A 27,655-nucleotide genomic window follows, 5' to 3' on the forward strand; every position below is an offset into this window, starting at 1 on the left:
AGACCCAGGACGTGGTCCCCTTCCCTCCTGGGGCAGAGGCAGGCAGACAGCGCTGGTACTGCCCAGACCCGGGTGACCCCGGCCCGGCTCCCGCCCCCCTGCCCCGAAACCAGTCCCCCAGGGACTCTTCTAATCCACATTCTTGTCCCATTGTAAAGTTTGCTCACTTCCTGAGAAATAACATGCTAATGGGGTTAATATGATCCGAAAAGCTCCAGTTAATGTAGGTTAAGATGTCACTAGAATCAACAGCACTTAAATTGGAATATAATGTCAAAACGTGTGATCATCCTTGTTTTGATTGTTGCAATTGGTGTAATATTAGAAATCTATATATAAACGTGTCTTGCACCAAAGTCATCAGAAAAACTGTGTCACAAAGCATGGGAAACAATTGCAGAAAGCACCTGGAACTGATCTAGGTCACTTGAATGCAGAAATTGGGATTTGTGAGGAGCTTCTGTTGTGGTTTCTTTGTGGAAAAAAAATGGCTGTTAATGATAAGACTGAAGGCCTTGGAAGGTTCAAGAACAAACGGAAAAGAAATGCCAAAAATGCTACTTTTGTATGTAAACCTTGTTAGTACTGAGTTACACTGTAGATCTCCATTTGCCTTCAGAACTGCCTTAATTCAATTTTGCATAGGTTAAATAAGTTGTGTGAAATACACTACCGGTCAAAACGTTTAGATACACCTTCTCACTTAATGGGTCTCTTTATTTTCATGACTATTTAGACTGTAGATTCTTACGAAAGCCAACAAATCTATGTATGAACACACATGGAATTATATAGTAAACTAAAAGAGTGAAATAACTCTAAACATTTTTATATTTTAGATTCTTCCAAATAGCCACCTTTTGGTTTGTGACTGCTTCATAAGGTGGTCACCTGAAATGGTTTTCCAAAGAGTCTTGAAAAAACTTCCCAGAGGTTCATTAAGAGACAGCCAAAGGATAATATTTCAGTCATCACAGCAAAAGTTGGCTACTTTAAGGAATCTAAAATATTAGATTAACATATTAAAAGTTATTTTACAATTTTTTGTCTGCTACATAATTACATATGTGTTCATTCACCGTTTTGATCCCTTCAGTAAGAATCTTTGTACAATGGAAATAATCATAAACATAAAGAAAACTATTAACTGAGAAAGGCGTTCTAAAACCTTTGACTGGTAGTTTGAGACTTTGGTTCACATAGAGATGAAAGCATCATGCTGTTGGTGGAAATTTGTCACCTTCACATCTGTGATGTAAATATCCCCTTCTACCGTTGTATTGGTTGGAAATCCAGTGCCTGTGGATGCAATTGGAGTACATTACAATTATTGACGTGTTCAAGAAATCAGTCCAATCCTGAAGGAAGTAGTCATCAGAAGATGGGTACACTGTGGTCATAAAGGGATGTATCTGGTCAGGAACAATATTCAGAAAAATATCCCCCAAACATTTATAGCACTACAACATGAACCGTTTATACAAAGGAGGGTGGAATCATGCTTTTAAACTGTTTACCATAAAATCAGTTTCCGGTACTTTGCCTACAAAAGTGGCACCCAGTATGGTCTTTGCATTTTGTTATTGGAAGGGCTATACTCACTTTTAACATCTCCAAGTGTTGAATTTTTTAAGGTGGAAAAACACATCATCAGTGAAATATGCAGACAGCATTGTGACTGAACTCTATTACCTTGACCAACATTGTACTAAAAACAGTAATAAAATCATGGAAGCAGAATGCCAGAGATAAAAATGAAATCAACCAAATGCACCAGGTCAATATTGGTGTTGGTACAGATTTGCTGACCTAGAATTAAGGTTTATCTATCCTGATATGGTATAATATTTGCTATTTGATAACAAATTTAAGCCCAAAGACTCATGTGTTACATCAACACTAAAAGCAAAAACAAGCTGGTTTAGGGTTTTAGTGCAACATACATTTTTCTTTGTTGACATATTGGTATTTATTAAGTTAATTAAAACCCTGCTGAATCTAAAATAATCAGCAAACTTTACAAAACCCACTGGGAAAACTGTTTAATTATTTTTTGCCAAAAATAGGGACACAAAAGCAAAAGAAAAGCTGTTTTTCTTCTGACTTGAAATTAGGTTTATCTCAAGCCTTCTATTGTGCTGAAGTCTTGACAGTTTTTCAAGATAACCAAAGTATGTTATGTCTTTATAAACCAGGCAGAGATTGTTTACTGTGAGAAGTCACGCTTCGAGGCAGCCTGAACTCTTAATGGGTGAATGGAGCTTTCTAGAGAACTTCAGCTTAGTCACCCAGGTCTGGAAACTTTAGGTTCCTCAGTTCCATTTCTAAATTATGGTTTGGTTCATTTTATGTTGCATAGGCAGCATTAATTCTTTACAAAAAACATCTTTTTTGTTTTAAATCTAAACAAACTTTTAGTTAGATAGATATCGCATAATATAAATTTAATTGTCAATTTGCATAGCTGGTATAAATAGCAGTACTGTTTTTGCTGTTTATCAATCTTGTATAGGTATTATGGGGATATTTAAACCATTTGAACTCCATCATTCTGCTGTGGCAACCATAATTCACAAGTGAAAAACATTCAAGACAGATTGCAATTTTCCCAGCAGTGAAGGTCCCAGTGAGTTCATTCTAAGGTCACTACATCTGATGCTAAGAGAAACAACAAAAATCCCAGGAGGGACAAGTCAGTCTCTACAGGCCTCAGTTAACAGTGTTAAAGTTCATGATGGGACAGTTGGAGTGAACAAACATTGCCTGTGAACACACCACAAGATTTCCAGTATAATATATTTTGGAAAGACGGGACCAAATTGGCTGTTGCCCTGTCACATATTTGGAGCACACCATAAAGAGCATATTAACAAGCATGGTGGTGGAGTGGTGATGATATGGGCCTGTTATGCAGTCACAGGAACTGGGCACATTGTCACTGTTCCTATTCACTGAGTTGACTAGGAACTCCTCTGTTTAGTAAAGTGTTACAGAGTCGATGGCATAGTCTACGTCCATTCCTCAACCCGATTGAAAAGCTGTGGTTCAATCTCAAATAAGCTGTGCGTGAAAAAAGGCCTGCAAATCCTAATGAACTAAACCATTATTCTAAGGAACAATGGGCTAGCATTTAAAGCCCTGATCAATCCAATCCAATAGAAAATTTGTGAACAGAGCTAAAAAGGTGTGTGCGAGCAAGGTGCCTACAAATCTGATTCAGTTACACCAGTTCTGTCAGGAGGAATGGGCCAAAATTTCATAAAACTATTAAAAGACTGAGAGACATCCAAAAAATTTGAATCAAGAAATGTAGTTTTAAAGGCAATCCTACCGAGGAAATGTATGTAAAATTCAAAATTAAAAGAAAGTTTAAAAAAAGTTCAAAAGTCCTCATGATCCTGGCATTTGGCAAGTAGAAATAATTTTTGTAATCCCAAATCTCCTAAAATAGAAAAGGCGTTTTCAGATTTTGTCTCCCTGAGACAAAATGGTTGTGCTCTTTTTATAGTCTATATAAATACCAATGTAAAAACCTAATAATGAGCAGAAGGAACAGGTTTTTTGTCTGCCTGAAGGTCAGGATCAGATAGCTTAAACCCTCTTCCAGAAACATTGTTTTCTTTATATGTAACTTGTTTTTCTATGCTTTTAATGTCACATGTAGTAAGGAGTGATTTCACTAGCACCCTTGGCCTCCCATTGGTAACATATTCAATCTTTTGTTGCAAAACTAGATATGATTAGAGGTACGTCATGCAAGCTTTGACTGCTGCAAACAACCATGTGCTTGTTATCTTTAAGGCAAATGTTATTGAAATCCACCCTGATGATTAAAGTTCAACAAAGAAATGCTTGTGAGATGAGCCCACCAAAATACTTAGGAATTTTTCTGACAGTGATTGGATATCACCCACTCTAACATCATAAGGTTTTAATGTGTGTGCTGTAAAATTTCCTCAATGATTAACTCTTCTGTTTTCTTTCAGAGACCTGAGATTCAACAAAATCAAGGAATTACAACCAGGCTCCTTCAGACGTTTAACAAATCTCAACACACTGTAAGTTGTCCTGTTTCTGTGTGAGAAGTACACAGGATAATTCCTGAGCTGTTCTGTGGTTTCTCAAAAGAAGTTTAGCATATAACATTAGTGGAATTTCTTTATGTGTCTTTTTTCTTCTTTTATATTTAGCACTAATGCAGCATATGGTAGCTATGCACTATTACCTGTAACCTTAACCTAATTTTATTAGGAAATGTTTTGTTATGCTACCTTTTCAGCTTTTAGGTGATTATGTTCGCCCCACCTTCTTCAAATATTTGCTAAAAGGGTTGAGCTGTTTTTGTGAATGCTATGGATTAAAAGAAATACACTCAACAAAAAGCATGTACTGTAAACTTGTAAACACACTTCTTTGTACCATGTATACTTCAATTAAAATAAATATTTTTTTTCTCTGTAAATATATTTTCTAAAATGTCCATAAACGCTAATTTCATACCAGTTGTCATCAACAATCCAAATTGTCCACACATACAAAGAAATCAGAGCACATTAGTCAATAAAGTAACGTGTGTTCAATAACATGGAATTACACAAGGCATACTGTAAATATTGAAAACATAAAGACAAGAATGTGCAAAAAGCCACAGAAAGCCGAGAAGCCAGCTAAATTCTGTCATTATTTAGAAAGCATTCATGCTACAATGTGTAAATCAGTATCGACTGGTTTGTAATTGTTTTCAATGTGTATTCCAGTATTTTATGAATTGATGAGATTTGCTCTGTTTGTTTGTGAATTATTTGGCCATTTATGGATACCGTTTATATCTGTCAATTATAGGCTAGTAGAGTTGCATGAAGTTAGGAACAGGTGTAAAATGATGTTGGTGAATGTTGTGATGATGCAGCTTGCGATAAATAATCAAATATTTAACAGTGTTACTGTCTTTCTGCTTTGATGACTTAATGACTTGACTGCCTCGCCACCTTTTATCTAAAAATTTTTATCCTGCATTAAGCAAGCATCGCAATCTTGAAAAATAATGTATTAATATTAGGTATAGGGCTATTGTGATAACAATAAATTTGTGATTTTGCAATATTGTTCTGCCCTTCAGCCTAGAAATCCTTTGTCTTTTTGTAGTTGATTTGAACTTAAGACACCCACATATAATGTTTTAGGATTCACAGTGTGGTCCCAACCCAACATTGATGTACTTGGTCTGGGTGTAATTTGGGTTTTCTGGAGTAATCTTGGTGCTACAGTGCTTCATATCTGCCTGAAATCTGAAACTCTTGGAATTCCTCCAGATTAGGAATTGCATTTCTTTATTTGTCTATTCTGCTGCATCCAAGTCGTTGTGCACTGTAGTGCTGAATTAGCTTTAGTGGTCCTTTTTTCAGAAGACCCTCATTTATGGGGATTCAATCTTTATATTTTTAATTCACTCCCCCATTAAATATTTGCTTTATGTGTAGGTTTTGTAGGTTGACTAAAGATTAAAGTGAGCTTAATCTATTTCACGATGTTTTCAACAAAGCAAGTTTTAAAAATGGTCAAACAGTTTTGAAAATCAGTGACAGGAATAGTGATATAATTTCAAAACGTGCTGAAAAGTACTTCAAGGCTGAACAAAGTCATTGTTTCTGACTATCGCATCATCTGTTTCTCTGAATTTACTGTGAGTCTTGAACAGGTCTTATTGATTTTATTCTGCATCTTCACAAACTAAATACCACATTTTGAAGTCTATCAATCAGTGATGGTTTATCTTTACAGTAAACAAGAGCTAATGTTGATTCTGACAACCACTAACTTTCACTCTGTTCTTTTTTCACAGTCTCCTTAACAACAATCATATACGAAGGATTCCCAGGGGAGCGTTTGAAGACCTAGAAAACCTCAAGTATCTGTAAGTTTATTTCATTTCTTTTTGTTTTCTATTTATGTTTAAGGGGCAGGTTAACTATTGGTTTTCAAATGACACAAAACCAGTTTTTGCTGTGTACTTTTTATCCCGTCTTAGAGCTAAATTAGCTCCTGGTGATCGTTGCCCCTGACTCTGTTTTATATTTTGTATGTTTGTCTGTAAAGGAGGGTATTTGCAGAATGTCATGTGTGACATTATTTGTTCATAACGAAACAAAATTCCTGCACTGAGGACTCTCAGTGAAGAGAGTTTCAGTGAAGAGAGTTTCAGTTTGAAGTAATCAGAGAATGTTCTGTTTAATGTTTTGAAAATGTAATCTCTAAATAATAGAGGCACCATATAATGTGCTGCTAAGTTCATATCAGAGTGTTAAAGAAGTAAAGTTATGAATAGTGGCAGTTTTGGGCAATATGGGTAGTTGCCAAGGGGGGCATTAAAATGGGGGAGTGCATAAGCAAAAAATACAACTTACTGTATGTCATTTGTGCCCTGAACATGTTATACAGTGCCTTGCGAAAGTACTCGGCCCCCTTGAACTTTTCAACCTCTTGCCACATTTCAGGCTTCAAACATAAAGATGTAAAATTCAAATTTTTTGTGAAGAATCAACAACAACTGGGACACAATTGTGAAGTGGAATGAAATTTATTGGATGTGTCAAACTGTTTTAACAAATAAAAAACTGAAAAGTGGGGCGTGCAATATTATTCAGCCCCTTTACTTTCAGTGCAGCAAACTCACTCCAGAAGTTCAGTGAGGATCTCTGAATGATTTAATGTTGTCCCAAATAACTGATGATGATAAATAGAATCCACCTGTGTGTCATCAAGTCTCCATATAAATGCACCTGCTCTGTGATAGTCTCAGGGTTCTGTTCAAAGCGCAGAGAGCATCATGAAGACCAAGGAACACACCAGGCAGGTCCGAGATACTGTTGTGGAGAAGTTTAAAGCCGGATTTGGATACAAAAGTATTTCTCAAGCTTTAAACATCCCAAGGAGCACTGTGCATGCAATCATATTGAAATGGAAGGAGTATCAGACCACTGCAAATCTACCAAGACCCAGCCGTCCCTCTAAGCTCTCATCTCGAACATGGAGAATAACTGATCAGAGATGCTGCCAAGAGGCCCATGATCACTCTGGATGAACTGCAGAGATCTACAGCTGAGGTGGGAGAGTCTGTCCATAGGACAACAATCAATCGTACACTGCACAAATCTGGCCTTTATGGAAGAGTGGCAAGAAGAAAGCCATTTCTCAAAGATATCCATAAAAAGTCTCGTTTAAAGTTTGCCACAAGCCACCTGGGAGACACACCAAACATGTGGAAGAAGGTCCTCTGGTCAGATGAAACCAAAATCTAACTGTTTGGCCACAATGCAAACGATATGTTTGGTGTAAAAGCAACACAGTTCATCACCTGAACACACCATCCCTACTGTCAAACATGGTGGTGGCAGCATCATGGTTTAGGCCTGCTATTGTCAGCAGGGACAGGGAAGATGGTCACTATTGATGGGAAGATGGATGGGGCCAAATACAGGACCATTCTGGAAGAAAACCTGTTGGAGTCTGCAAGAGACCTGAGACTGGGACGGAGATTTATCTTCCAACAAGACAATGATCCAAAACATAAAACCAAATCTACAACGGAATGGTTCACAAATAAACGTATCCAGGTGTTGGAATGGCCAAGTCAAAGTCCAGACCTGAATCCAATCGAGAATCTGTGGAAAGAGCTGAAGACTGCTGTTCACGAATGCTCTCCATCCAACCTCACTGAGCTTGAGCTGTTTTGCAAGGAAGAATGGGCAAGAATTTCAGTCTCTCAATGTGCAAAACTGATAGAGACATACCCCAAGCGACTTGCAGCGGTGATTGCAGCAAAGGGTGGAGCTACAAAGTATTAACGCAAGGGGGCCGAATAATATTGCACGCCCCACTTTTCAGTTTTTTGTTTTTTTTTTAAAGTTTGACACGTCCAATAAATTTCATTCCACTTCATGATTGTGTCCCACTTGTTGTTGATTCTTCACAAAAAATTAAAATTTTATATCTTTATGTTTGAAGCCTGAAATGTGCCAAGAGGTTGAAAAGTTCAAGGGGGCCGAATACTTTCGCAAGGCACTGTATATTGCTTTTATGCATGTGCAGTCAATAGGGAGTAGGTATCTTCCTCTTGGAGTGAAGAATAAGGAGACCACCCCAGAATCTCATTTTCTCTTTTTAATTGGTTGGGGGCATCTGAAGGAAGGGTTTGCACAGGGTGCCATTCATGCAAGAACCACCACTGGGTACCAAACAGAAGGTTTTTATCTATATGCATTCTGGAATAAAAGCCGGTCACAGATATTTAGAGCCTGAAATTAGACTGTAGCTTTGGTTGCTTCAATTTTTGCTATTCATTAGTTTGAGTGACTCTTGTTTTTTATATGTAAGCTAATCTGAACCAGATCTCTGAAAAGCCCAATTTTAGATTGCACAAAAAAAGAAAAAAAATTAATGTAAACATCTTAAAGAATATATTTATTCTTTTTAAGTTGAGACATTTCGCTTGTTTCTCATACTAGAGATACATTAAGAAATCGGATGATTATCAGCTTGATAGGCCCTGACCGGTGCTTACTACAACACACTTTGCTGTGGAAGTTGTTTTTGCAGGAAAAAGATTCAACCTTAGCTATATTATTATCAGTGAGTTTTTTTTTTTTTTGGATGAAGTCCAAGGAAGCACAAAAGATACAACAAGCAGTTTAAAAAGGAAACGCTATACATGATGACTATTCATTTAGGCTGCCACAACAGAGAGCTAAACCTCGATAGGTGTTGGTCATTTTGCTCCTCCATTTTGTATATTTCCTGTTTGTCGGTACGGGCCTGGCTTTTCTGTGTGTGTTGGCAAACATTTGATTATTCCAAAGTTAAGGTAAAATCTGTTAGCAGCTAGTAATGTTAACGTTGCTATTTGTGGTAATCACTAATATAAGATGCTGATGATAGTTTAAAATATCAACCCTAAATTAAGTTGTCTTTGTTTTAGGATATTTGTAAAATTATGTTTCGCAGCCACTGCTGGTATCGCTCTTAATAAATTACAGTCGGCTAATCTGCTTCACATTGCCATCTAGACAAATCTCTGCTAAACAGTCATTCAATAAATTACAATATTATTGAAAAGTTCATTTATTTCAGCAACTCAAGTATCTAAGTGAAACACATTATATAGATTAATTAGTAAGTAAGTAAGTAAGTAAGTAAGTACAATTTTATTTATATAGCACCTCTCAAGACACAGATCACAAAGTGCTTCACAACACTAATACAAAGTACAATTGGAATAATATATTTATAAATGTAAAATAGAAGATAAGATAAAATCAAAAATAAACTAACCAAACGCAAGCCTAAAAAGATGAGTTTTTAGCTGTTTTTTAAAAGACACCACCGAATCCGCAGTCCTTATACACAAGGGGATAGAGTTCCAGAGTCAGGGAGCTACTGTTGCAAAAGCTCTATCACCCTTAGTTTTCAGCCTTGTGTGATGTACAGCCAGTAGGACTTCGCATGACCTCAGAGACCTGGAGGGAATCTACGGATACAAGAGTTCACTGATATAAGTGAGGCTTGACCATGAAGACCTCTATAAGTCAGGACCAGAATCTTAAACTGAGCTCTGAATGTAATGGGGAGCCAGTGCAGCTGGATGAATAATGGTGTGGAGTGGGAATACTTAGAAGATTTTGTCAGAAGTCTAGCAGCAGCATTCTGAACAACCTGGAGACGTTCCAGGGAGTTTTTGCTAAGACAGGTAAATAAAGCATTACAGTAATCCAAACGTGAGGAAATGTATGCATGGATAGTAATCTCAAGTTCAGAACATGACACAATGGGACTTAACTTAGCAACATTACGTAAATAATAAAAACAAGAGTGAACCAGAGATTTGATGTGGGTATCTAAGGACACACAGACTTATATTTTTTCAAGCTTTTATATCTGTTAATTTTGATGATTGTCTGATTACAGCTAATAAAAACATGACATTAATATTGGAATATTACACCAGCCCAATGGAAAAGCATATGGTGGGTTTAATGAATACTATGTTTAATTCTTGGTTAAAGGTTGTGATTTTCAAAAGGAACTTTTAATTTAACAAATGAGCCTCATCAGAATGTATATTCTGTTACACTAAATTTGACTATATACATCTCGCCCTAACATTTGAGGAAAGATGATATGAAGAGAACTTACTTTTCATTTTATTCAGAAAAGCCCAAAAAGAAAAGGAATTATCTGTAGTGTAATTTTACAAGAAAACAAACGAAAAACACAGTGTATGCATATATTTATAAAACTTTAAGTGGCCCCTCCTTGAACCGCCACCTTAATGTGGTGGAGGGGTTTGAGTGCTCAAATGATCCTAGAGGCTATGTTGTCTGGGGCTTAAATGCCCCTGGTAGGGTCTCCCATGGCAAACAGGCTCTAGGTGACGGATCAGACAAAGAGCGGTTCAAGAACCCCTCATGATGACTACAAAATCGAGGCACGTGACGTCGCCCTGTACGGCGGAGCCGGGGTCCCACCCTGGAGCCAGGCCTGGGGTCGGGACTTGTCGGAGAGCGCCTGGTGGCTGGTTTGCTCCTAGCGGGACCCGGCCGGGCTAAGCCCGAACGAGAGACGCGAGACCATCCCCCAGTGTGCCCACCACCTGCAGGGGGGACCGTGAGGGACCGGTGCAAAGAGGATTGGGCGGCGGACAAAGGTGGAGACCTCGGCGGCCCGATCCCTGGATGCTTAGGCTGGCTCTAGGGACGTGGGATGTCAGTCACCTCGCTGGGCGGGAAGGAGCCTGAGCTTGTGCGGGAGGTCGAGAGATATCGACTAGAAATAGTCGGGCTCGCCTCCACGCACAGCGTGGGCTCTGGAACCCATCTCCTCGAGAGGGGCTGGACTCTCTTCTACTCTGGAGTGGCCCACGGGGACAGGCGGCGGGCTGGGGTGGGTTTGCTTGTCGCCCCCCAGCTCAGCCGTCTCATGTTGGGGTTTACCCCAGTGGATGAGAGGGTCGCATCCCTGTGCCTTCGGGTTGGGGAGAGGTCTCTGACTATCATTTCAGCCTACGGGCCGAGTGGTAGTGCAGAGTACCCGGCCTTCTTGGCGTCCCTGTCGGGGGTGCTGGATAGTGCCCCCCCTGGGGACTTATTCTGCTGGGGGACTTCAACGCCCACGTGGGAAGTGACAGTGACACCTGGAGAGGCGTGATCGGGAGGAATGGCCTCCCCGATCTGAATCCGAGCGGTGTTTTGTTATTGGACTTCTGTGCTAGTCACGGATTGTCCATAATGAACACCATGTTCAAACATAAGGGTGTCCATCAGTGCACTTGGCACCAGGATACCCTAGGCAGGAGGTCTATGATTGACTTTGTTGTCGTATCATCAGACTTTCGGCCGCATGTTTTGGACACTCGGGTGAAGAGAGGGGCTGAGCTGTCCACTGATCACTACCTGGTGGTGAGTTGGATCCGCAGGGGGAGGATAAAGCCGGACAGACTTGGCAGGCCCAAGTGCATAGTGAGGGTCTGCTGGGAACGTCTGGTGGACCCCTTGGCCAGGGATGTATTCAACTCTCACCTCCGGGAGAGCTTTGACCAGATTCCGAGGAATGTTGGAGACAGAGTCCGAGTGGACCATGTTCTCCGCATCTATTGTCGATGCTGCCGCCCGTAGCTGTGGCCGTAAGGTCTGCAGTGCCTGTCGCAGTGGCAATCCCCGAACTTGGTGGTGGACACTGGCAGTAAGGGACGCTGTCAAGTTGAAGGAGTCCTATCGGCTGTGGTTGGCATGTGGAACTCCTGAGGCGGCTGACGGGTACCGTGGGGCCAAGCGTGCCGTGGCCCGGGCAGTGGCAGAGGCAAAAACTCGGACCTGGCAGGAGTTCGGTGAGGCCATTTAGAAGAAGTACCGGTTGGCCCCGAAGCGATTCTGGCAAACCGTCCGGCGCCTCAGGAGGGGGAAGCAGTGCTTCACCAACACTGTTTACAGTGGGGGTGAGGAGCTGCTGACCTCGACTGCGGACATTATTGGGCGGTGGATGGAGTACTTCAAGGATCTCCTCAATCCTGCCATCACGCATTCCCTGGTGGAAACAGAGGCTGGGGACTCGGGGTTGGACTCTTTCATCACCCTGGTTGAAGTCATCGAGGTGTTTAAAAAGCTCCTCAGTGGCAGGGCTTCGGGGTTGGATGAGATCCGCCCTGAGTACCTCAAGTATTTGGATGTTTTGGGGCTGTCATGGTTGACACGACTCTTCAACATTGCGTGGCGGACGGGGACAGTGCCTTTGGATTGGCAGACTGGGTTGGTGGTCCCAATATATAAGAAGGGTGACCGGAGGGCGTGTTCCAACTACAGGGGGATCACACTCCTCAGCCTCCCTGGTAAGGCCTACGCCAGGGTATTGGAGAGGAGAGTCTGGCCAATAGTCGAACCCCGGCTTCAGGAGGAGCAGTGTGGTTTTCGTCCCGGCCGTGGAACACTGGACCAGCTCTATACCCTCTACAGGGTACTCGAGGGTTCATGGAAGTTTGCCCAAACGGTTCACAAGTGTTTTGTGGACCTGGAGAAAGCCTTCGACTGTGTCCCTCGTGATGCCCTGTGGAGGTTGCTCCAGGAGTATGGAATCGGGGGCCCTTTACTAGGGGCCATCCGGTCTCTGTACAAGCGGAGCAGGAGTTTGGTTCGCATTGCCGGCACTAAGTCGGATCTGTTCCCGGTGCATGTTGAACTGCGGCAGGGCTGCCCTTTGTCACCGGTCCTGTTCATAACTGTTATGGACAGGATTTCTAGGCACAGCCAAGCGCCGGAGGGGGTCTGGTTTGGGGACCAGAGGATTTTGTCTCTTCTTTTTGCATATGACGTGGTCCTGCTGGCCCCCTCTAGCCAAGACCTACAACATGCACTGGAGCGGTTCACAGCCGAGTGTGAAGTGGCTGGGATGAAGATCAGCTCCTCCAAGTCCGAGGCCATGGTTCTCGACCGGATAAGGGTGTCTTGTCCTCTTCAGGTTGGAGGGGAGTTCCTGCCTCAAGTGGAGGAGTTTAAGTATCTCGGGTCTTGTTCACGAGTGAGGGAAGAATGGAGCGGGAGATCGATAGACGGATCGGTGCGGCTGCCACAGTAATGGGGGCGCTGTGCGGTCTATTGTGGTGAAGAGAAAGCTGAGCCGAAAAGCGAAGCTCTCGATTTACCGGTCAATCTACGTTCCTACCCTCACCTATGGCCATGAACTTTGGGTCATGACTGAAAGAACGAGATCCCGGATACAAGCGGCTGAAATGAGCTTCCTCCGTAGGGTGGCCGGGCACTCCCTTAGAGATAGGGTGAGGAGCTCGGCCATCCGGGAGGGGCTCTGAGTAGAGCCGCTGCTCCTCCACATCGAGAGGAGCCAATTGAGGTGGCTCGGGCATCTATACCGGATGCCTCCTGGACGCCTTCCTCGGGAGTAGTTCCAGGCACGTCCCACCGGGAGGAGGCCCAGGGGACGACCCAGGACACGCTGGAGGGACTATGTCTCTCAGCTGGCCTGGGAAGGCCTTGGGCTCTCCCCAGAGGAGCTGGAGGAGGTGTCTGGGGAGAGGGACGTCCGGGCGTCTCTGCTGAGTCTGCTGCCCCCACGGCCCGGTCCCAGATAAAGCGGAAGACGACGAGTACGAGTACTTTAAGTGGCATCTTCTTAGGGAGGCAAAATTGATGGATTATAAAGGTTGCTCGCTGCTAAACTAGGTGAATTGTCAGAGTACATACATACATTCATACACACACACACACACACACACACACACACACACACACACACACACACACACCCTTTGCCACACTTTGCCTTGATGACTTCTTTGCTCTCTTGGCATTCTCTCCATGAGCTTCATGAGGTGGTCACCTGAAATGGTTTTCCAAAGAGTCTTGAAAGAACTTCCCAGAGGTTCATTGAGAGATGGTCAAAGGTTAATATTTCAGTCATCACAGCACAGGGTGGCTACTTTAAGGAATCTAAAATATAACATATTAATTGTTATTTTACAATATTTGGTTTGCTACATAACTGCATATGTGTTCATTCATTGTTTTGATGCCTTCATTGAGAATCTACTACAATGTAAATAAAACCATTAAATGAGAACTGCGTTCTAAAACTTTTGACCGGTAGTGTACATACAGTCACATGCTTGTCAGGAGGACTAGCAGTCTTGGAGGTGGGACCCAAGAACGGCTGAAAAAAAGAGGAGGCTCAGAAAGAATTCAGCTGAAACTGCTTTAACCTTTCTTGATGCAGCAAAGTAACCAAGCCACTCCAACACCAACAACAACAACCAGTGACAGTGACAGACATACTACTTAAACAGAGGTGGAACTAAATTGGGAAAAACCATTACAAGGGATACACAACTGCAAAAAGGATAAACAAAACAAGAATATTTACATTAAATGAACAGCTAATAAAACAATACATTACAGATTAAGACAAAACAGAAAATATTTTAATTTAGTCCCAATAATTACTCCAAACTTGACATAGAAAATATATGTGAAACCAAACTCCCTTCCCATTCCCTGATGGTGCAATCCCAGAACCAATAAATGTGCACAAGCCCCCGGGGAATGTTTTGCCCGTGCACACCTGCTGGGAAAGGGAAATGGCAGGGGTAAGTACTCAAATTGAACTTTCATATGTTTTCCTTTTATGCAATTAAAATTTAACAATCATTTAAATCTTGAAAAGATAATTCAATTTACCTTTACAGAAAAATCAAGATGAGGCCTGCTAAAGAAGCCTTACCCCAAACAAATTTTTTGCACCCAAAACAACCAAAATAAACTGAATTGCACACCAAGATGTTGTTTAACTGTGTTGTCTTTCACTAACAAATATAAATATACATGTAACAATGGCTCATTGTTACACATACATAATACATACATACATTGGCTGGATGGATTTCTAAATCTGTTTCATTATAGAAACAACAACCGTAAAAGTGAAAAAAACACATTAATGTTAAAACAAATATTTTCTTCAAATCTAAGTTCTGGCTCCTTAGCAGTCACTGCGAACCTTTGACCTACAACAACTGAAATTAGATGAATTTACTGTTTCCCAACAATCTGTGAGTCCAAGTTAACAACAGGGAGGAACAAAAAGAGGCTGAAGACAAGAGTGATTCAGATTTTCTTTTTTCCTTCCCAGTGGACTCCAAACACAAGCCTACACATTCCTTACAATCCTCCCCCACGTTTGTAATTAAATCCTGTAGCTGTTTTAGTCACTTTAATTAGAGAGCCCCTCCTGGTCAAAGCACAGCTGATCTGAGGACTGTACCCCTGCAGGAACCTTTGTGATTATGTTGTAGGTGTCTGGTTACCTCTTCCTGCTAGCCAGAGCTTAAAAGCTGGAGGTTCGATTTTGTTTCCTATCTAACCTTTTCGCTTCCTGTGGAGCGCAGTTAAGCTTGCTCTATGTCATCTACGATGTAGTTAAAGCCTAATTGTGAGCTCCACAAACAAACCAAACAGAGGTAAACATTGGAAGAGTTGGCTGCTTGTTTCTTCATCAGAGGGTTCTTCTTATTAGAGAATCAATAAGTATTTTTGTTTTGTTCATAGATATACTTTAAAAGTAACAGTTTAACTTTAAAAGTTATAAATTACAGCCGTGTTTTGCCATTTGGATCCATGTTTGAGGGGTTTGTTTTTTAATCTCACAAAATACATCATCTAAAAATGTGAAAATGAAGAGTTTATCTTCCTAAAGAATAATAATTTGAAAACAATCACTTCACAGTTTGAACTATATCTATCAGAGGGAAATTTGCCGTCAAATCTATTTGTTTTCAGCTCTCCTGTCATTGTTGGCATGTTTCTCTATTCTTGTGTGTAAAGAAGAACCGTCTATTTGTTGAGGCATAAGAAGTAATTAAATTGATAAAGTCTAATTTTAAAATTCTCAGAAAGAATGTTCATTTTGCTTAACTGTCAAACATCAGACTGATTTGGGAGCTAGGTGGCTCAGTTGGTAGAGCAGACGCACCATGTGCAGAGGCTTTGGTCCTTGATGCGGTTGTTATGGGTTCAATTTTCGATTTTAGCACATTTGCTGCAAGTCTTCCTTTTCTGTCTTCACCCTCTTTCCTGTCAAATTATTGTTCAATAAAGGCCACTGGTGCTTAAAACGATTAGACTGATTTCGGGTCACAAACAAACAATTGAAACAAGTCCAAATTAATTTTGTTTGTAAGCTAATTTGGAATTTGCTCCTTACTTGCTGTTTCAGACGTATGACATTATTTTGAAATTAGATTTGGACATTTGAACTTAGACATTGAGAACTCCTAGTCTAGACAACTTTGTAGAAGTCTGTTAGGATGCACTGGACAGGCACAGCAAATTTATTTTTTGGTGCTTTTTATAAGTTGCAAGGAGTGATAATTTGCCACGCTAAATATGTTTAAGGGATTTTAGAGTCTAAACTACCCATAGATGGTTCATAAATGGTTCCATAGCTACTATTTGACGCTTTCTACGTGTCTTCTGTCCTACATCTGGGACTTAAACTTTAACGCTGTGGTCACATGAGACCAAGATTGAGCTATTCCCTAAAAAAGACTAAGGAGTAGAGTTGTCCAACTATAGTGCTTGAGAGCCACTGTCCTGCAACTTTTATATGCACCTTGGTCCAACACATCTGAATGTAATATATGTCTCCTTACCAGGCCTCTGCAGAACTTGGTGATATGCTGAGGGTGTAATTCAACCATTTGGTTCAAGGGTGTCAGAGCAGGGATGATTTAAAAGTTGCAGGACAGTGGCTTTGAAGGGCTGGAGTTGGACAGCTCTGCTCTAAGCGGATCTGGCATGAAACAAAGGATGAATATAGGGAAAAGCAGCTCATAACGATTGTTAAGTACAGCAGAGGATCTATGATGCTGTGGGCCTGTTTCTCTTAAAAATTATCTGGAGACCTTGTTGAAGTGCATGAAATTAGTACGTGTTAACAGCAAGGGGGCAAATAAGAGTAGAGTGGTTGAGTTTGTAAAAACAGAATTATTTCTTATTTTAAGGTTTTTTTTAAATCAAAGTAGTAAAATAAAAAAAAATTTAGCTTCTGCAATGAAAGATTAATTTATTTTAAGGCTTTTTACATATTATTATAAGTTTAAATAATTGTGAAAGTTGCTCTATTTTATTACTTTAGGCATATCTAGTTGTATTTATAATATACAGTAAGAAAACATGCTTTTTCACTATAAACAGGGGAAATTAAGATGTGTGAGTTTTACTAATGTCACTGATTATCTCTCCTTTCAGCTATTTGTACAAGAATGAAATCCAATCAATTGACAGACAAGCGTTTAAGGGCCTTGTCTCTCTTGAGCAACTGTAAGTGACCGAATACTTCTTTCACCTTTTCTATTTGCTCGCAGTGCTCTGCCTTTTTCTACCCATTCGTAAATACCTTGATCTCCCACCCTTCTCCAGAGGATCTCCTTAAAGGAATCCCAAAGCCTGGCAAAGCTGACATGCTTATGAGTCATAAGATGCACCAATCAAAGCATGTTCCTGACTGTTTAGGCTGTAGATGGGCATCATGCTCCTACACACGATGACCCTTTTCCCCCTTTTTTGTTGCCACTTTGCATGCTATTTGTGCACCTGTTCTTTGTATGCCATGATGTGACCCCCTTTGACCCCTCTCTGCATGAGTGACATGGTGATGTTTGCAGCTTTGCCCCTTCCCTGTTGAAGTTCTAAAATGTAATGTGTTACAGTGTTATGATGCAGAGAAAATTACCATAGAGCAAAGCTTTGACCTGCCTCTGTCTTCTTACTGAGAAAACAAATCACACCTCTACTCCAATTTACTGTATTCTTGTGTGTGTATGTGATTTTTTAAAAACCTTGCATAATATGTTCTTCGTTTGTGTGATAAAGTTCAGCTGCTTCCCTTAAGTCCCGAAAATCACAATTTTGTCTGTCTAATGCAGGGGTGTCAAACTCCAGTCTAACAGGTACTTTTAGGTGTGTCTCTGCTTAAACAAATCAGAATGAAAGGCTGAAGACGTTATTCAGCCATTTGATTGAAGTGTATTGGACCAGGGGCCCATCTAAAATCTGCAGGACACCAGCCGTCAGGGAGTTAGAGACCCCTTGTCTAATGTTTGATGCCTGCTGTAAAAGAAAAATATATCAATAACTTTTATAGAACCTCAACTCAGAGAAAATGGGATGTCAGAAATATTGCTTGAAGTGACATAATAGTTCTTATGTTTGATTAAATTTTCATTTAGCTTGGAGTCAGTATGAACTTGAGATTTTTATTTATTGTCATATGGACACTTTGAACACTGTGAATTGTGATTTCATTTATTAATGGAAAAAAAAAACTATCCTAACCAACTTGGCCCAGTATGAAACTTTCATCTCTCCACCCTTTGTTAAATCGTGAATTAAATGTGAATCCATTTGGATAGCATTCACCACATGCAGGCCTGAATACTGTCAGACAAGTAGAGCCAAGATATCACTTAAAAAGAAACTGCATGACAACATGAAGTAGGCCAAAACGCAACACAAAACGCCCTGGTCTAAAGAAAAAATAAAGAATAGAGGAAAAACAAAGATCAGAACCAAGTGGACAATGGCTTATTTTGGAAACATTTGCTAAACATATATTATAGGGTGACATTCATAAATATAAATTCTGATTTTGATATTTAAAGCAGGAGCCACAGGTTCACCTCCTCCAGAGGTAGTGTCAACAGTTATGTGTTTAGCAGCATTTGGGTTAGACTGTCATACATTTGAAACATGTATTTTGGTCAGAGAGCTCGATATGTTAAAGTTTGCTAGAAAAGACAGATGCTGCATCCTTTTGGACCAAAGTGAAAACGACCATCCTGATCGATTAACATCACAGAGCCTGATTCAAATACAAGGCTCTGTGATGTTAGAGGGGTGTGTCAGTTCCCTCTGCAAACCTCATTTTAGCTTCTGTGATGGAAGCATCAATGCAGAAAAGTCCAGCAGACATTTTAGGGCAAAATATGCTGCCTTCAGTGAAACATCTTTTATGTACATTTTTTTCACTAAACCAATATAAAACTACAATCAGCAAAGTCATGATGATCAAACAGAGGGCATGTAGTGGTGTGAACTTTCCTGCAGTTTTTTTCCTATTCCCAATAGAGAATTTTTGAGAATTTAACAAAAACTGTGATGAGTACAAAATAGGATTGTTGAACATTTTAAATATTTTGCCCTAAAATGCAAAAACAACCACCTGAAAGTTTTAGTTGCTTTGCTTTCTTGAATACATGAATCTCTTTTAAGTTATTCAGAAAGGGGTGGAAACATTACAAAGTAGGAAAGACTTTAGAGATCCCTTGATGTTGAGGCATAAGAGGCAGGACTGAATTAATTTTGACCCCCATATAATTATTTTTGCAGTAAAATACAAGGATCATTTTTAATTAGTGGCACACAAATTTAACTCACTATAATGCAAAATATATTGTTTTAAGCGGTTAAGTTAATATCTTCATTACGATGATATTATGCGCTGTACCTTTGTTTAAGTCAATCCCCAGCAAATGACTTGCATAATAAAATGTTTTTTCAGAGTCTGATTCAGACCAAGCAGCTGCTTTAAATTCCCCTCCAATAGGGAAATGCTTTGTGTGTTGGTGACAAGTTGTAAACCACAGTAAATACATGTAAACACATGCCCGGGCATAAAGTCTTATTGTGCCATTGTTCTAAATGAGGAAAATCCCAAATCAGTGGTTGATGATTAATCCCTTCACCTGGGATTCATAAGTTTGTAAGTTTCATGTCTGAATGACTCTCAGTAATGACAGTGGCTTTGGGCTGTAACAGCCAAACTTCATGATTTATAGCGACTAATTATTTGGGCCTAAAATATGTTCACCATTGTTTAACTCTCGCTATGAAACAGAAAAGGTTCTTTGTTGTCTCTGACTCTGTGCCTGTTTTACAGCTGCATCAGCTTTGACTCTCAGGTGAAGGCAATCCCAATCTGAACACTTATTTACAATTTTCATCCAACCACCTATCAGTTTTTTCTGCATTAATAATTTGTGTCTTCAAAAGCTACCTAAAAATAGCAAATTAAATGCAAATTTTAGTATATTGTTGTAGTTCTTTAAACAAAGAAAATATGATATTTCACTTATCTCTGTACATTCTGACACATTTCCACCTTAACTAAACATCTGGACAAGATCAGGACTAAATGTTATTGGATCTGAGTCTGACTTTATTATGGGATTGTATTGGATGCGTTGGACTGATTAAATTAAATTAGATCAAATTGGATTCTATATCATATGAAATAAAATGCTCCGTTTTTGCTGGTGCTCGTACTCGTACTTGTCGTCTTCCGCTTTATGCGGGACCGGGTCGCGGGGGCAGTAGACTCAGCAGAGACGCCCAGACGTCCCTCTCCCCAGACACCTCCTCCCGATGGGACGTGCCTGGAACACCTCCCGAGGAAGGCGTCCAGGAGGCATCCGGTATAGATGCCCAAGCCACCTCAACTGGCTCCTCTCGATGTGGAGGAGCGCGGCTCTACTCCGAGCCTCTCCCAGATGGCCGAGCTCCTCACCCTATCTCTAAGGGAGTGCCCGGCCACCCTACGGAGGAAGCTCATTTCAGCCGCTTGTATCCGGGATCTCGTTCTTTCGGTCATGACCTAAAGTTCATGGCCATAGGTGAGGGTAGTAACGTAGACCAACCAGTAAATCGAGAGCTTCGCTTTTCGGCTCAGCTCTCTCTTTACCACAACGGACCGGCACAGCGCCCCCATTACTGCGGCAGCCGCAACGATCCATTTGTCGATCTCCCGCTCCATTCTTCCCTCACTCGTGAACAAGACTCCGAGATACTTAAACTCCTCCACTTGAGGCAGGAACTCCCTTCCAACCTGAAGAGGACAAGCCACCCTTTTCCGGTCGAGAACCATGGCTTCGGACTTGGAGGAGCTGATCCTCATCCCAGCCTAACTGCACCGACTGAAATTAGAAAAACTTAGAAAATTCAACAAGTACTGAGCACCGCTATGTTAATGATACCCCCATTATTGAAAAATGCAGGAATGCAGAAATCCTAATGGAAAGAACCTGAATGTGTCCTCAATTCCTAAATATAGATTCTCCCAGTCTGCCCTGGCTTACAGGTCTTGTTTTTTCTGACGCACTATTGTCCAATCCTCAGCCTGTCCACAAACCTCCACCTCTGCCTCCACCCGTTCCATTTCATATGGGAATATAACATTTTTATAATCAGGTTTCACTTTGAAATGCCTACATTCGTATATTCTGTTCTGTTTCAGGTACCTGCACTTCAACAACATTGAGTCTTTGGAACCAGAATCCTTCACCCATTTGCCGAAGTTGGAACGACTGTAGGTGCACTTTGTCCTACCTTTTAGCCAAAATTAATAAAATGGGTTTGGTTCACACACAATATAAGAAATCTGCTCCTGTAAATCAATAAACTGTTCGATGAACCACATGCCACTAGGTTCATAAGATTTTGTTTCTTTATTTAGCTAGACAGGCAATTATTAGCATGTTTTTATAAAGCTTCCTCCGCCTTGTGTCTCCGCAAATGACTTAACGATCAGTCAGATTCTTGTTTTTATTGTCTGAGCCGGGTGTATTTGCACTTGCAGCCTTGAGTGTGTGCACAGATGGAACACCTGCAAGTAGAAAAAAAACAAGGAAAAGGGGATGGAAGGAATTCCCAGGTGCATAGTTTAGCTGTTGTTGGGGAAGATTTCCATGGACACAGTCAAAGCAGTGGAAAGGAACATCTTTGAATCAGTTTCCTGAAAGGAAAGATAAAGAACTGTGTAAAAACAATTGATGTAAAAGCCTTACATAAACAGGAAAATGCTTTGATGTGTCAACAGTTGTGTAGCTGAACTATGATGGCATTACCTGGGAAGATAATCATATAAGTTGACCTGTTTTAAAAATGAGAGATGATATCATATCAACATCCCAATTTTTTTTTTTGTTGGTCAGTTGTTTATTTTTCCTGTTTTCTGTCTCCCGGTCAGGTTTTTGCACAACAACAGAATTACGCAGCTCATCCCAGGAACATTTGTTCAACTTCAGGCCATGAAAAGATTGTAAGTAGAAAGAAATCTCAATATAAATCGGTCATACATTTCTGACAGTGAATATTGCCAAGAATATTTACAGCCAGGGTATGAAAAGTGGATTGCTAAAATGAAACCAGCTTGTATATTCCTCTGAAATATTGAATTCTTTGGTTCTGACACTAAGTTTTCTTCGTGGCTTTGAGGTTTATCTTCTGAAGATAAATCAGCAGTTTGCCTTTAAGTATTTTTTCCCTTCTTTTCCTTCTCATAAATTTACTTCTGATGTTTAGATTTAGTTTAAAAAGAGAGACTGAAAAGCCAAGTTAAGTCTCACTGACTTTGCCCTGTTATTGCTTTTCATATTGGAGCATATAAACAATATTAAACTGTCAAAGATGATTAAGGGCGCAGAAGTAAAGCGAGCAACCTACATACCAGTCAAACGTTTTAGATACACTTTCTCACTTAATGGCTCTCTTTATTTTCATGACCATTTAAATGATAGTCTCACTAAAGGCAACACAACTATGAATGAACACAGATGAAATTATGTAGTAAACAAAATGTGTGAAATAACTAAATATTTTTATAATTTAGATTCTTCAAAATTGCCACCCTTTGCTTTGATGACTGCTTTGATCTCTTGGTATTCTCTCCATGAGCTTCATGAGGTGGTCACCTGAAATAGTTTTCCAAAGAGTCTTGAAAGAACTTCCCAGAGGTTCATTGAGAGACGGCCAGAGGTTAAGTCATCATAGCAAAGGGCGGCTACTTTAAGGAATCAAAAATATAAAACATATTTAAAGTTCTTTTAAAATTTTGTGTTTGCTACATAATTCCATATGTCTTGTCATTCACTGTTTTCATGCCTTTTGTTCATCAATACCTTTTTAGACGACATATTGTAGTAAAGCTGAACCAGAGGAGGAGTACAAGCTGTGAGACCAGTTCTCACAGTGAAGAACAAGCTGTTCCAGTCTTGTTCTGGTGGGCCCCACTGTTTACACACAAACGTGGTGCACATAAAGGAGCGTGTCCAACACTGCTGTTGCATGGCTAATCTGATGGCAGGATGACAGCCCTGAGGTGCAGGTGTGAATGCATTGAAATTAGAACCGTTCAGGCCATATTTAAAGGTGTTCTTGGCCACACATGTTGTTATTCTTTCTGTACCTGCAAAACCAAACCAGTATTTAACCAAATGAGCGGATTTTCTTTTACTAGGCAAAAAGGTTTCCACTCTCATGTTTTAGATTGTGTGCTGTTTAGAAAAACTGACTGGTTATGGGTGCAGTAGTAGTGTGTCATTTTGTTTGGCATCCCATTCAATAACAGACCTGAAGATACTCATAGGCTTTTTTAGACCTCAGCCAATATTAATTAGATGCACAACCCTGATTTAGGCATATATATTTGGTTTAGGTTTAAACCAAGCTAAACTGCCTGTTCTAACAGTCGTCCAAATTCAGACTTCAAAAATCATAAGGTCTACAATGTACATAAAGTGTGTATGTTTTGAATGTCGTTTATGCTAACTCAATGTCCTACCGCTTGTTGTAAAACTTATTTCCCCTTAGAGGACCTTGGAAAAAGTTTGTAAATCACTTTAAAATGCCAAAAGCATAATCCAAAATAGACAGGGTTTCATGAATAGACTTGATCTGTTTTTCAGTCATGAAAAAAATGCAGAAAACACTTTTTGTTTATTCTATAGCTACAATTAAGTAAATAGTGATATGTATGACAACATATTTTCATACTGTCTTAACATCTCAGTAATTGCTACAATTTCATCTATACTTGTAACCTGTACACTTTGTAAAGGGAGTTTTTTTCTTGTGTTAAACATTTCAATGCACATTTATTTAGTTTTTACCATGCATAAATATTCTGGTGTGTGAGCATGTGTGCATGTATATGAACTGTGTGAATGTGAGCATAATTTGGAGATACACTTTAATTTAGTTGTACCTTTTCTGTTCAATGATCCAGTGATTTTTTATCTTATGATTAATGGATTGTAATTAGTTTAATAGTGTTTAATTAGTTTTTTCTTAAGTCATAAATTCTCCAGGAACATCATTACAACTATGACTGGTATACACAAAACATCCTGGTTTTATAGATTATTTGGATATGCCCTTTAGTGGTGGCAAATAGCTTACCTGGTAAGTGTGCTATGTTAGTAATGTACCTTGTTCATGACCAGCTTATTCCACTTCTTTTCCTTTTTTATTTTCATTAATCTTGGCTAAAACAGACCTATACTTACAGTGCTAATAAAGGTCAAAAAAATATAATTTTTAAATCAAATTTATAGAAATTTTAACATCTATGGATCATTTAGCCTGTATTTATATTTATTTTCAACACAAATTGATGGGAACGTTGCTGTGGTTTCTCTGTTTTTTCCCATGTTAGTCTTATTAGTTTCTTTGTAATTGTTCTGGCCGGTCCAATTTCCTGCCTGAACCAGGTAGTCAGTTATTCAACAAGAGTAACCTCTCATTATGCAAGATCAAATCTGACTTGGACACTGCAAGGCAACCGGACCCACCATACTGTTTGTCCAAACTGCCAGGACAGATCACACAAAAAACAAGCAAAATTAAAGATTTTATTCCAACTATTGTATTTTCTAAATATGTTTTATGTGGTTTTAAATGTACCTATATAACATATTTCTGATTCATATAAAGAGGTGAATCCAAATTTGTCAGTGATGCTTCCAGAGTCCCATTCGTCTCCTGAATTGCTCTTTGCTTGTGTCCACATGTGCAGGCGGCTGGACTCCAACGCGCTGAGCTGCGACTGCGAGCTGCTGTGGCTGGCCGACCTGCTGAAGCAGTACGCCGAGTCGGGGAACGCCCAGGCCGCCGCCACCTGCGACCATCCAAGCCGACTTCAGGGCCGATCGGTGGCAACGCTCACTGCTGAGGAGCTCAACTGCGGTACAGACAGATAAACAACAGAAAAAAAATGCTTATGTTGAAAGTTTATTTAGATATTTTTGTTGTCTTAATGTTATTTCATCAGACCAGCTTTTATCAGCCCTTTATAGCATTATCACCTCAATGGCATAATTGCAGAATTTTACAGCGCCTTACATAAGTGTTGATACTATGTGAACTTTGTAACATTTAATTACGTTACAACCACAAGATGTATTTTTGGAGGACTGTATCTGATAGACCAACACAAAGCAATGAATGAATATGAGGTAAATGGAAAATTATAAACAGTATGAAGAAATCCGTGAGGGTTTTATATTTGTTTAACTTTTAAAACTTAGAAGAAAAAAAACCCATATTGGAAATGAAATTATGTGAACAGAGGTGTATACACAGCAGAAAATATTTACAATATAGGCACGCATTGGTGCTTTCTGCGGCCATATACTGTTTTTTTACAGCTGTTTATTGGGTCCATGCTAATCCAGCTCTTCACAAAAGGTTTCATTTAAATTTGTATGTGTTTTCGTTTTTTGAATTTTTTTTTTTGTGTTTACAAATTAAGTCATTGTTAATACACACAGACAATAGTTCAGCTTTCCCTTCCGACTAACAATACAGGTGTTCTATCATCCTGCATAATCCATGCAGACTCTGTAGATGTGCAGTCAGGTGTATCTTTGTTTTGCTTCTGAAAAACCATACCTAGTTGGAGATAAGGTTACTCTGTGGTCACTGCGACCACAGGCAGTTGTTCACTTTATCAGTGAGAGAACGGAATAGTTTATCTTATTGTATAAATGAAGTAGAAGGGATGTTTACAGGTGAACTATTAAATTAAATGTGGATTTCCTACTAAGTCTTGAAAAGCTTGCAACAGCATTGACTGTGTGTTTATCATTTTTAAGTTTCTAGATAATTGAGGAAAAAAAATTATGAATAGGAAAATATACAAAATAAAAGCGAATAAAATATTTAAGAAATTGAAGTGGGGAGAAGTGTGTGATTTTAAATTGGAAAGTGTGTAGAAACCCTTGATATACAGGTCCTTCTCAAAATATTAGCATATTGTGATAAAGTTCGTTATTTTCCATAATGTCATGATGAAAATTTAACATTCATATATTTTAGATTCATTGCACACTAACTGAAATATTTCAGGTCTTTTATTGTCTTAATACGGATGATTTTGGCATACAGCTCATGAAAACCCAAAATTCCTATCTCACAAAATTAGCATATCATTAAAAGGGTCTCTAAACGAGCTATGAACCTAATCATCTGAATCAACGAGTTAACTCTAAACACCTGCAAAAGATTCCTGAGGCCTTTAAAACTCCCAGCCTGGTTCATCACTCAAAAACCCAATCATGGGTAAGACTGCCGACCTGACTGCTGTCCAGAAGGCCACTATTGACACCCTCAAGCAAGAGGGTAAGACACAGAAAGACATTTTTGAACGAATAGGCTGTTCCCAGAGTGCTGTATCAAGGCACCTCAGTGGGAAGTCTGTGGGAAAGAAAAAGTGTGGCAGAAAACGCTGCACAACGAGAAGAGGTGACCGGACACTGAGGAAGATTGTGGAGAAGGGCCGATTCCAGACCTTGGGGGACCTGCGGAAGCAGTGGACTGAGTCTGGAGTAGAAACATCCAGAGCTACCGTGCACAGGTGTGTGCAGGAAATGGGCTACAGGTGCCGCATTTCCCAGGTCAAGCCACTTTTGAACCAGAAACAGTGGCAGAAGCGCCTGACCTGGGCTACAGAGAAGCAGCACTGGACTGTTGCTCAGTGGTCCAAAGTACTTTTTTCGGATGAAAGCAAATTCTCCATGTCATTCGGAAATCAAGGTGCCACAATCTGGAGGAAGACTGGGAAGAAGGAAATGCCAAAATGCCAGAAGTCCAGTGTCAAGTACCCACAGTCAGTGATGGTCTGGGGTGCCGTGTCAGCTGCTGGTGTTGGTCCACTGTCTTTTATCAAGGGCAGGGTCAATGCAGCTAGCTATCAGGAGATTTTGGAGCACTTCATGCTTCCATCTGCTGAAAAGCTTTATGGAGATGAAGATTTCATTTTTCAGCACAACCTGGCACCTGCTCACAGTGCCAAAACCACTGGTAAATGGTTTACTGACCATGGTATCACTGTGCTCAATTGGCCTGCCAACTCTCCTGACCTGAACCCCATAGAGAATCTGTGGGATATTGTGAAGAGAACGTTGAGAGACTCAAGACCCAACACTCTGGATGAGCTAAAGGCCGCTATCAAAGCATCCTGGGCCTCCATAAGACCTCAGCAGTGCAACAGGCTGATTGCCTCCATGCCACGCCACATTGAAGCAGTCATTTCTGCCAAAGGATTCCCGACCAAATATTGAGTGCATAACTGTACATGATTATTTGAAGGTTGACGTTTTTTGTATTAAAAACACTTTTATTTTATTGGTTGGATGAAATATGCTAATTTTGTGAGATAGGAATTTTGGGTTTTCATGAGCTGTATGCCAAAATCATCTGTATTAAGACAATAAAAGACCTGAAATATTTCAGTTAGTGTGCAATAAATCTAAAATATATGAATGTTAAAT

At 40.1% G+C, this 27,655-nt stretch overlaps 1 protein-coding gene across 1 annotated transcript in view; it reads left to right on the forward strand.

Annotated features, from left to right (window-relative positions):
* The window catches only part of LOC124855355 (peroxidasin), a 77,538-nt gene that overhangs the window by 16,253 nt on the left and 33,630 nt on the right, over positions 1–27,655 (forward strand). Inside the window, exons 2-7 of the mRNA XM_047345137.1 lie at positions 3,987–4,058; positions 5,843–5,914; positions 17,301–17,372; positions 21,343–21,414; positions 22,075–22,146; positions 24,901–25,070. Coding sequence (XP_047201093.1) covers positions 3,987–4,058; positions 5,843–5,914; positions 17,301–17,372; positions 21,343–21,414; positions 22,075–22,146; positions 24,901–25,070 — 530 coding nt within the window. The remainder of the gene's footprint in view (positions 1–3,986; positions 4,059–5,842; positions 5,915–17,300; positions 17,373–21,342; positions 21,415–22,074; positions 22,147–24,900; positions 25,071–27,655) is intronic.

Source organism: Girardinichthys multiradiatus, chromosome 19 (assembly GCF_021462225.1).
Source record: "Girardinichthys multiradiatus isolate DD_20200921_A chromosome 19, DD_fGirMul_XY1, whole genome shotgun sequence".
NCBI lineage: Eukaryota > Metazoa > Chordata > Actinopteri > Cyprinodontiformes > Goodeidae > Girardinichthys > Girardinichthys multiradiatus.